The sequence below is a fragment of the Podarcis tiliguerta genome, assembly GCF_965153285.1.
Source record: "Podarcis tiliguerta genome assembly, chromosome: 7".
Lineage (NCBI taxonomy): Eukaryota > Metazoa > Chordata > Lepidosauria > Squamata > Lacertidae > Podarcis > Podarcis tiliguerta.
This window is the reverse complement of record NC_139540.1, coordinates 42228111-42240212: the sequence shown is the minus strand read 5'-3', so window position 1 is coordinate 42240212 and position 12102 is coordinate 42228111. Positions and strand designations below refer to the sequence as shown.

The following is a 12102-nucleotide window of genomic DNA, read 5'->3' as shown; positions in this document are numbered from 1 at the left end:
AATTGATTACATTATCCAAAAAAATTAAGGAGTTCTAGATTCTGTGTTCCCTGCCTAATGTCAATTACCTGAATGAAAGCTACCTGCCTATTACTTCTTCTTCATCATCTCCTGTGGTCATTTTAGGAATGGGCAAATCAGTCCATTTCCAGTCTATATTAGTTTCACATATGTTCATTGCATTCTGTTTCTGAATTAACCTATTTTTTCAAAGACAAACTTAATGAAAACTATTCATTTAAACACATATTTTAAATATCTTTTCTCTCAAAATGCACTTTTCAAAATGTAATTTCTTTCACATACACATTTAAAGCCAAGAACTTCACTGGAACATCCAAAAGTGCAGAAGCCAGTGGACAACTGTTTTTCAATCCACATATTAGTCCCAGGGCTGCAGATCAGGTCAATCTATTTTAGCATTCTCAAAAATTGCATCCCTCAAGCATCCCCAGGACTGCATACAGACATGGAGTTTCTTCTTTTAACTTTATTGTTTACAATGCTATCACTTTTGTGTCAATTTCTAACATTTGTTTTACACAGCAGTATCCTTTGCATTATGAAACTCCAGTCTTTTGATTTATATAGCAGCATGCTGCACTAAAATTCATTCACACTAGTGGCTGTGGTGTGACACAATGAGGAATGTGTTTGTACATGTCACCACTCCCCCACCCTTTCTGCACATGCATGCTTCTTCTGTTGATCACACAGTAACATGCCAAAATCCCGCCCAAAACTATGTGAGTAGTGGAGGTGCAATCCATGACAACTTGAAAGAAAGGTGGGATATAAATACATCAAATAATTAAATAAGCTACAGGAAACTTACAACACACAACACCCACAATGTTCCAGGTTTCCAGGGTTGGAAATGGATTATTTTCTGGAAATGATTAACATGGAAATGAGTTATATACTTCTAGTAGATACCGTGTAAACGTGGTGTCTCCCCTTTGCATTAACACCCGGGCAGTCAGCTCTGTATTTAAAGTCTTTATTACATGTGTACAAGAAACAGGTACAGTTCAGGATTACGCGTCCGAACCCATTGAGTCAGATTCGGGGAGTGGCTTCCTTTGGTTCACATGAGAATCGCGTGAGACATCTTTGATACTTATGTTTCATTTCCCTCCTTGTCTGTGCTGATTTGAAAGCCCCATCTCTTCCAGAGTTTGTGCTCCCTTCTTTAGCCTCTGGGCAGTTGAAGGGCTTTGCAGCATCCCTGAGCCCTTCCTCCTCCTGGCTAATCTCCACCCTCTCTTCTTTGTCCTCTGTCTCTGGGTGGTTGAAAGGCTCCACAGCCTTTCCCTGAGCCCCTGCTCCGCCTCTTCTATCACTTGCTCCTCTGACTTCTCCCTGACATACCACTAAGTTTCCAGAAGTGGATATTACACTGGAAAATATGGAAATTTATATGTAAGGAAATGTCAGGAAGACAGGATAAAGTGCCATCTGCATGCAGCCTTGATCATTATATACCTGTGTAACAGGACTGAGGCAGGCCAATATTAGTTGCTGGCATCCGATTGTCCCCAGAGACAATGGTGTGTGCCTCTGGGGGTAGTCAAACTGCTGGAGAATCACTCATAATTTCTCCCTCCCATGTAGTTTTTGCTGAATTAGCAACACTGAAGTGTCCTCCCTGGGGCATATGCTTGGGCAGTATGTATGGAGGTCCTGGGCTGCCCAGATGACAAAACCCCTATCTCAGCCTCCCTGATGTGATACAAAGGAAAGCAGAGCAATATGGTTGGCACCAGCTTGGCTGCAGGAATTGCTGTAAAGAGGCATACAAGACACATGTTGATGGGCTATTAACTCCCACTGTCCGTGGCCATTGACCATGTTGCCCGGGGCTGATGTGTGTTTGAATCCTACAACAAATGGAGAGTTACAAATTCTCAATTCCTGGCATAAAGTGGATGTGTGTACTGGTTTGGAGTTAATAAGCTGCTCTAATATTATTGTGGTTTGCCTATATGAAAAGAAAAAAATCTGTAGAAAGCTGAACAAAGTTTTCTAAAACTGCACCTGCTATGTTATATACAGTACGTTTTTGGTGGGGGTTTTTTGATGAAAAAATAATTCAACCCAGCTTTGTTATAATTTTTCCATGTGCAAAGACCAACCACTCACTGTGTTGTAAGCTGAATGGCCTTTATTGCATATTCATTTAACAATAAACGAACAAAGGTCTTCATAAAAGAGAATTATCTGTAAAATGTACCACAACATGTACTTCTCCATCATCGAGGAGAACGACATTGTAAGGTTCGAAGTAAGGAGTAAAACAAACAATGACAAACCCGAGTGGTGCATACAATGACAATCAAGCTTTTGTTCACTTCAAGGGGGGGGGGAGGCAAAGGCTTATTGTAAATTACAGTGTAAATGAATCTTATTTGCTTCACTGTTACTCATTTAGTAATGTACAAAATATTTCTCTGTGTGTGGCCCGATGTCAACAGAATGCATACCATTTTGAGCAGCAGGGAGCTAAGAGTACAGAAAAGAAGAAATAAACCTATGAAGTTGGGGAGAAATGCTTGTTTCAGGGTTGGCCTAACATGCATAAATACTTTTCCATCATGAGAAGCTTCCTTATATGAAGTTTGACCATTGGCCTATCTATCTCATCATGAGCTGCACTGAATGACAGTCACTTTCCAGGATTTTAGGCACCCTCTACCAGCCCTAGGACGCGAGTGGCGCTGTGGTCTAAACCACAGAGCCTAGGGCTTGCCGATCAGAAGGTCGGTGGTTTGAATCCTCACGACAGGGTGAGCTCCCATTGTTGGGTCCCTGCTCCTGCCCACCTAGCAGTTCGAAAGCACATCAAAGTGCAAGTAGATAAATAGGTACCGCTCTGGCGGGAAGGTAAATGGCGTTTCCGTGTGCTGCTCTGGTTCACCAGAAGCAGCTTAGTCATGCTGGCCACATGACCCGGAAGCTGTACGCCGGCTCTCTCAGCCAGTAAAGCGAGATGAGCGCCACAACCCCAGAGTCGTCTGTGATTGGACCTAACGGCCATGTGTCCATTTCCCACAATTGTCATGTCTCACACAAATGGCCACATTTCAACATACTGTCACTAGGATGTTTAGTTAACAGCTTTTATTAGGGATTAAGGGCTACAACATCTAACACCCAGCAGAAACATCTCCCTGAGTGTTAAGGCAGCTTCCCTAGATTAGGATTTAGGACCACCACCCTCTGAAGAGTCAGCCAGTTGCCCCACTCAAAAGCACATTGGTACCCAGTCCAACAGTTTTCTGTCTGGCAGCCTTCCCCGGTGCTTGAGTGCAGAAGGAGGAAAAAACAAAACCCTCTTGCTCTTAACTTGCTCTTCTACAGTCTCACCTTCCTGGGAGGTTGAGGCCTCCTTTGTGTACGTAATTTGTGTAAGTAATACACCAAGCAGTCAAAAGAAAGAGAGAGATATACATGTTTTTGTTTCCAAGCGAGAAGTGGGCATAGCTGAAGCACTACATATACCATGCATACAAAGTCTTCGTTAGAAGCAGCCAGATCCATGGCTCCCCCTTTGGGAGAAATGATTTCCAAGAGCATTTCTTTGGCTTGAAAATGTAACAGGAAAAACACCCTCCAGGTAAAGAGAAAGCAGTTTTAATTTGATGGTTAGCACTGAAGAAGATGGGTAGGCAACACATGCTTGCATTTGATGTGACACTTGTATTGTTGGTTTTGATCGGCTTGGCCAGATTTAAAATAAAGCTGTGCTAACTGAATACCAAACTCTTTCTTTGTAACACAAATGCTAATTTGCAGCGTCCAACCCCTGTTTTTCCCTTGGTTATTTTATACACTGACAATTCCCTCTGTAGGTGGTTTTATAACATAGTGCTTTAAGGACACTCTGTTTAAAAAGATCTATTGCATTGAGGCTTTCTGCAATAAATACAGTGTTGCAAACCTCCCTTTGCACAGAAGCTGTGAATCATACACAAGGGAATGCCATGTCTGGTAGCATAATTTTGACTTTAACTTTAATTCACAGCTATAATGGGATAGAACATATATGAATAGTTAATATTTATTTTTCTGAATCGGTGGACTTAGGTGAGGCAGATGAAAAGAAAATCTTCACTCAGCTAACAAATCACTTTTACATTAGCAGAACCAAAATCTTCTCAGTGAATATATGTAAATCACTAACTTTCAGGCACCCAAGGGAATGTGCTTCATGCTATAACTTAAATACTAATGAAATCAACTGAAAATGATACTCATTAGTCAGCTGTGCCTTGATAGGGTTCCCTGTGGACTGATATAAATTCACCATTAGAAATGGATTCTCTCCTAGTCCACAGTGAGCATTTAATCCTTCTGCAAAGCAGATTCAAATTTAATGTGGAATGTGTGTTCTCTCTGTACCCCCACCCCCATTTCAGACTCTTTATGTTTCCATATTTGCAGTGCTTTGTTTCTAATACTTTTAAAGCTGTCATGTTCCCTCCCTGCTGCTTCTCATTCTTTCAGTTGTCTGCACATATTTTGCTCATCCCTGTGTGACACAGAAATAAAAAAATAGCAAAAATAATTTGAAGGGCACCAAATGGCATAAAGCTCAAACTAATGGCTTCCCTTTCAAGCCAAGTGCCCCCTCACCCTATGTAAAGAGAATGTGCCAGGGTAAATTTCAAACATCCATGGAATGGTTGTGCTTGCCAGGCCCTGAGCATAAAAGGGTTCTGCTTTCCATGAACACCAGGAGGTTTTTCAGACGTTGTTGGACTACAGCTTCAATAATCCTTGAACATTAACTATCTTGGCTGGGACTGATGGGAGTTGCAGTTCAAAAACATCTGGAAAGCCAAAGGTTTCTCAAACCAGATGCAAAGCTCCTTTAACTAGGGCCAGATGAAAAAGAGGGTAGGGCACCTCTAATAGTTGATTAGTAGAAGACACTTCAGGTGTGGCTTGCATGACACTCCCATGACACCTGGCCTGGAGGGGAGGGCAGGACCCGGACTGACTCCAGCTATGGTTGAAATATGGGTAGCCATATTTCAAAAAGTGAAAATCCAGACAGAAAAGCTGTTGAAAAATGAAATGTCTGGGAAATTCCGGATGTATGGTGGCTGAACAGACTCTTTGGCAGGAGCAGGTTGCTTCAGGTTACAGACTCCGCTAACCCAGAAATAGTGCCTCGGGTTAAGAACTTTGCTTCAGGATGAGAACAGAAATTGTGCTCTGGTGGCGTGGCAGCAGCGGAAGGCCCTATTAGCTAAAGTGGTGCTTCAGGTTAAGAACAGTTTCGGGTTAAGAATGGACCTCCAGAACGAATTAAGTACTTAACCCGAGGTACCACTGTAATTGTTTAAAATGGTTTTTAAAAAAACTTTTTAACTTGTGCATTTTTAAATTTGGGTTTTTATTGTTTTTATAAATTAAGGGATATATGATGTGCCTGAAAAGAGAGGAGCTGGGAAAAGCAGGGGGGACCACAATTGCAGTGAATCTGGGCAAGGGGAGGTATGTAGGATGGGCAAGCTGGGTAAGGGGCACATGGCACAGGCAGTTAGGAACTGTTCTGTGCGCCAGCCCCTCATTCCACCTGGGTAATTGTGGTTTTCCAAGATCTGGGTGTTATGATCAGAATAGATCACTTATGTACTAAGTACAGCATCAGGGCAGACTTGAAGCGCGGGTGGGGGCAGCCGTGATGAGCACCACGCCCCTGCAGGTGGCGTGCAGGAGCGTGGTGCCCCAGGACATGTGCCAGCCCCGCCCTCACCTGCTCTCTGCCCCCCGGTGCCGGAGCATGAAGCTCCACCACTGCTCCTAGGCTGCTCGTTCTGGGGAACTTCAATATGCAACTATAAACTCAAAACAACAATAGATCACCTATAAGACGTTTGTCTTCACAAAAAGTCTTTCTACAAAGTTTCTACAAAAAATGATGGCTTCTAATTATTTTTTTTGGGGGGGGGGGGATCTTTGTCGGATTCCAATTTGAACCAACAATGAGCACTTCTTCTTACAAACAAGTTATATGATAGGTGCACCCATGTGTTGATTTGAGTGCATGATAGAAACTTCTATGAATGACCTGCTCCTCCTCATTTAGTGAATGCATGACAGGCTTTGTGAAAGGGGTTCCATTTGAGCAAACTCTATACTTTTGTTGTACAAATAGACAAATAACTTAAATGTACTTAGGAATATAAGAAGAGGCTGGTTCATCAGGCCAATAGCCCATTAAGTATAGCATTCTTTTTTCACAGTGATCAACCAGATGCCTAGGGAAAGCCGGAAAGCAGGATCTGAGTGCAACAGCATTTTAGTAAAAATTATTTACATTATGTTTATAAGCTGCTTTGTGAGATCTTTGCCCTGGAAGGTGACATAATAATTTTTAAGCAAAGACAAAGTATCTTCCCTTTACCATATTAAACCAAAGTACATTTTCACACAGTCCAAACAATCCAGTTTAGAGAAACCAGGCTTTGAGAAAATATGCCATTTTCTTTCTTCTTCCAGAAATATATAGTGTTTGATGATGTAACCTTTCTGTGAAAATTTCACGAATTAATTTTGTGTGTCGGTGTGATGTTTCATTGTAGGATATCTGTTTTGGACATGGAGCTGTGAAAATTCTACCATGAGACAAATGAATGCATGCTAGGAATAAAACAAAGCAGAAAAAATAAAAATAAAAATAACCTTATTTATATGCAGGCAGTGGGATGAAGCCTTCAAGGCCACACTGAATACATTCTGACTATTTAGACTAACATGTATTGTAATTTCTGCTGCCACAGACTCACAGACTAAGTATTGTGGAGCAAAACAATGTGTTTTGGAAAATCCATTAATCAGGATTCCTGCCTCCTTAAGTCCAAACCAGTACTTCTGAGGATGATGATGATTGGTACAAATGCATTCAGTCTTCATTAGCCCATTCAGCAATCTTACCCCATTCAGCTGTCCAAAAGTTACGTCGCAAAATGTTCACAATAAATCTCTACTTTTTATGTGGAAAGAAGTGTTAGGACCAGTGAGTAAACAAAATACTTGTCTTCACTATATAATCCTAATGCCTAAACCTTCCACAACGATTTTTATTAGCTGGGATTCCACTGGCAACAAAATACATTGGGTGAAGAGGAGCGAGGAGACAACTTTCACTGATCACCCCTCCCTTCCTACAGAACCTTTTGCCTCCTGAAAATCTGATTTGGAAAACTAGGAGATTCTTTGGAACAGTGGAGAAAACTGTAGTGGGAGTGGGAATTGCCAAAAATTGCCTTGCTCCTTCTGCCAACAGTGTCCTCAACTGGATCTCCAACTCCAGTGGATGGAAGGAACCCTTCAGATTACAACAGCCTAGTTAGAATCCATGCCATTATGATTCTTTGTCCAGGACATTGGCTGGAAGGAAACTCAGGATTTCCTGATCTATACTCAGTGCATTACCCAGCAGTTCAGAGACTTTATCTTTCACTTGAGTGATTGCTAACTACAGAAAACCATCTATTTATAAAAAAACAGTTCAATTCACCAATCTACTTAGATTCCATGTTCATTCTTCTCTTTTTCTTTTTCCAAGTTTCCATTCTCTTGCTCCATGTCAGAGAGGTTTTTTAAATATTTGGAAAGGCATCACTAAATCCCTGTGCTTAGATCAAGTAATCTTTAAATCTATTTAATTGTGTCTCTTTTTGTATTAGCTCTGCTTAAAAATTCAATTCAAGCATGCATGCCATCATTGTGGCCTTTTCAGGGTGATAGAAGTGGCAGTAGTTATTTCCAACCTGTAATTAGGACATGCAGAAATCTTCACTAAAAACAGAATTTTAATACCTCTGACGTCATCAGAAGAAAGATTTTGTCTTATCCTATTTGAGCCTCAAGCATGAGCTACAATTTATTGTAAAAAACAACAACAGTGTAACAAAGACAGAATCATGTCTGCTAGCACCCAAATTCATTAGATCCAAATTTTCAGCCACTTCAATTAGTTCTTGAATGTTATAGAAGATCAGTAGACAAACCAGTACAATATATGCAAGATTTACTAAGCTACTCAGTTCTCTATTCATCTTCAATAAGCTTCAATAATTAGATTATCTCCATTTGTTTGGAACATTTTTAAAAATAGTCATGTAGAAAATCTTAATTTTGTTTTGAAACATGGAAATTCAGCACCTGACTGCTCTGTGTATTTATTTTACTTTGTAAGTATGGCAGTAACATAGAGAAAAACCACATCCTCATGCTCATTTGCTGTTCACACTAGACCAGAGGGATGTCAAATACTATCAGGTATTAAATTAAGCAAGGACATTTTCAGCAAAATTGATTTTTTGAGTCTTTGGAATCCTTGAAATCACTCAGAGTCCTTGTTGCTTGGCAGGTACCCCATTAATCTTTATAGGGTCCTATTGACATTGCTGGTTGCAACTTTCCTACTCTGCTTTCAGGGCAGATATGAATAGACCACAAAGGGGAAGAGGATTCAATTTTAATTCAGCAGAATCCACAGATAGCTCCTTAAAGTGAACAGAAAATGATATTGAAAGGATTTTTAAAGACAAGGTGTAAATCATAAAGAGGGCTACTTCCTCATAAAAGCCAGCACTAGAGATAGTTTTGTCACTGAATTAATTTTGCTTGCCAGTAAGAGCAGTTTGAAACCTAACAAAGATCTGTTTCAGAGCTAAATGAGAAGACTTCACTGAATTAGAAGACTTCACTGAATTACATTTTGGGGGGATTTGGAGTAGGGATTTTGATAGGATGGTGTTCTGTCTTCTCCCACCTTAGGGTATCAGGGGAGGCTAGATTTATATTGGGGCATTCACAGGTGGGATGTAGGTTGTATTCTGAAGGGCAGTAATGGCAAGGCAAGTCCATTAGTCCAGTCATGTCCAGTAGATCAAGGCAGTGCAAAAAGCATTTTGTCAGCACCATGGAGAGCTCACAGCAAACAGTGTTTGTTAGGACTCATTCAGGGAAAGCTGGAGGGAGTCAGTAAGACCACATCCTCTGACCTGAATGATCTGGGAGCAGAACAGTGATGCCTCACCAGGTGAGCAGAGAATTGTGACTAGAGAACCAGGAAGGAAATTGTCAACTGTAGACCTCCACCTATTCAGTGGAAATATTCAGTGGGATATTTTGTCAGTGTTTGAAAAAGAAAAGGTTCTGACCTCCTTTGACTCCTTCGCCTGGTCCTTGGACCCTAGTTGGCACAAAAGAGTCCTTGAGAAAGAGTATTTTTGCAGAGTATTGCTGCTTTTATTCTTAAGAAGTCTTCTTATCTAACCAAAACCGACAGCTTTTACACACACCAAACTCAGCCAACTTTTTACCATCCAACCAACCCACACTCACATAATCAATGACCACTCTATATATACAGACATATACAGGTGAAAGGTTACATGAGTCATGCAGGCTTTGCCAATTCATTGTAGGCCGCTGACTCGTGCCGACTCAGTTCCTTTTTTATTAAAGAAACAGCGGCCAGTTTTAGGGCATGACATATTTTCTTCTCTGAGCTCATGAGGCTTAGAAATGAAGTCAGAGAAAGAAGCACACACAAACACACCCAACCCTATGGGATATTTAGAGAATACGAGTTAAATCTAACCCTACCTTTTACCATTTTTCTCCTCTATACCCCTTGCCAGCTGAGGACAATGCTTCCTGCGTATTATGAAGTGGCCTCTAATGCTTGCCTAAGACATGTGTTAGTCTTTAAGGTGCTATGAGACTCTTTGCTGGTTTTGGTGCAACAGACAAAGATAGCTACCCATCTGGAAGTTAACTATCTGTAGCATTTCACAGGCAAAAGCAGGCAGTAGGACTCTTTCCAACATACTGTCATTTCCTTCACGGATATATGCACATGAAAAATGTTTCATTCAAATTCCAGGTGAGCTTTGAAATACACACAGAGAGAAGAAGAAGAAGAAGAAGAAGAAGAAGAAGAAGAGCAGAAAGATGGGCTAAATATACATTACATTAACAACATGATTAGGAATCACGTTATGAAAATTTTTAAAAAGCAAGCATGGGAAAGTGGTGATTGTCTTCAGCTACACAGCATGTGAGGGGGCAGGTGTTAAGCCTTCCCTCTTTAGCTGTGGTATTGGTGGGGGGGGGGAATTGCCCATCCCCAAGTGTATATTAGTATTCAGAAGAAAAGGTCTTATTGGTGCCAATTGCTCATCATGGCATTAAGAGGAATGTATAGCAAGGCTCCTTGTTTTCCCTGCAAATCCTATTTTGTCGTGTGCAGAAAGAGCTATGTGTGTGAAAACCATTTCATTGGTTCCAGCAGTATCTCTGCTATAGTGAGAAGAAGTTGACAGGTAGTTAAATTATGTTGTTAGGAATTCCACAGATCTTTGAGCTTCCATCCCCACCTCACCCCCACCCTCTTTCCCCCAGTCCTTAAACTAGTCAGCTAAAGAACATCTGACAGCTGCACAAAATGGTGCTGGCCACATTTTCTCATCCTGGTGCCAAATACTGACCCTGTTATGCACAATTAGCAGGGATGACAGAAAATCCAGACAGGCACATTCATGAGCACTGACATTTAGACTGAACTAGGATCATTTGGAGGCCAACCATGAGAGCACTTTCCCTGTTGCAAAACAATGAAATAAAACACAGCCCCCCTTTTTTTCTTGAATGAGGTATATACTTTTCATGTGAAATGCAAAAAAATTAAAGCCAGCCCCTCCGAGTAAAGAGGTGGGGAAGGGGGGGAGGGGGAGAACGGTTTATTCCCTCTTCATGTTAATTTATGATTGGAGCAGTGCCTCTCTCACTTTTTACTTGGATTTCAACCTTGTAAAAACTCTTGTGATTAAGCCGCTGAATCACGTCTCCCAGTTTTTGACCCTGAAGGTTTGGGTAGGTTTGGTAACAAAGGCTACTTTCTTCCTTAAATAGAAGAGGTGGGGGTGGGGGGATCCGTGAAGAGAAGGAAATCTCACACAACAAAAATAATGGGAAATCCACAAAAGAGCCCAAAATGAGAGCGGCATTTATAATGGAATAACTGCCAGAGAATGAATCAGAGACACCCTGCCTTCCAAATTAAATGCTGTTTGGAAATGTGCATACCTCTCACTTAGTCAGTGGGAGACATTAATAAAATAGAGGTTTAATTGGAATGTATTCGTTTACTCTTCTGTTTTGAGCAAAAACTGAGCCAATAACATCGCTTTAGTTAATTGTGGATGATAGTGTGATTTGTAACACCTCACAATAGGAAAAGCTTCTATTAAACATTGAAAATTGAAAATGTTCAGAGTTCTGAGAATGGGGGGGGGGGAGAGAGAGAGAACTCATCTTCGGTCTCAGCCAATTAGCATACGTTAGGCTCTTTCAATTAGAGTGAGTCATGCACTTTATTTAGGTCGCCGGTGGGATCAAATGAAAGGAAAAATGGAGGCACTACAGTTTCCTAGGCTGGGATTTCAGGGACTGCAGACTGAAGTCTGTGCCCATAAAGGGACATTGGGTTTTCATTTCTCAAACTTTCAATGCCACAGGGCAAACTGCTGTCAAAATTGAATAGACTACCAGAAGCAGTTTGTGATCTGGAAGTGAAAAAAAGCAAGCATCACACTGGACAAGCATCAATCTGCTCTAGGCTGAACCTAAAATTTCCTGAATCCCAATGGAATATTGTGATAAGAAGGAATAAGTTGTAGGGCCACCATCAGACCCAAAAACCTTTGGCAACTGCCTGAATCTTGGTATCTATGCCCTTGGGCAGAATCCACTGACCCCTGTCATCGGCCCCTCACACTGGGTGGCTGGGTCTCAAAAGCAGCATCCCTCCACAGCATTATGCAAAATATAAAATGGCCAATTCCTAATTATGTGCCACCAGTTAAACTGCATCTAGGGTGGGAATGGGGGGACGAGGGCCACTTCAAACCTGAAGCCAGCCTCAGAAAGTCTCCCACATGACTTGCCCTATTTTCATATTTATATTTCTGGATGCCAGAAAGATAATGTGGATGCTTCAGGGGTAATCTGTCAAAGGCCACATGCTGGTTGTGGGTAAGGATGGAAGAAGAAGAAGAAGAAGAAGAAGAAGAAGAA

At 41.3% G+C, this 12102-nt stretch overlaps 1 protein-coding gene across 8 annotated transcripts in view; it reads right to left on the bottom strand.

Annotated features, from left to right (window-relative positions):
• Positions 1 to 12102, bottom strand: part of LOC310682649 (uncharacterized protein) — a 75935-nt gene that overhangs the window by 13769 nt on the left and 50064 nt on the right. The window contains exons 4-5 of one of the 8 annotated variants that reach the window (XM_083451689.1): positions 9024 to 9120; positions 836 to 889 (exon numbers count right to left, since the gene is read on the bottom strand). The exons of 1 other annotated variant lie outside the window; for it this stretch is intronic. In XM_083451689.1, coding sequence (XP_083307815.1) covers positions 836 to 889; positions 9024 to 9120 — 151 coding nt within the window. Of the gene's footprint in view, positions 1 to 835; positions 890 to 2146; positions 5158 to 5338; positions 9121 to 12102 lie in introns of those variants that run through there. 6 more of the 8 variants (XM_083451688.1, XM_083451687.1, XR_014514065.1 and 3 more) reach the window with 6 other exon arrangements.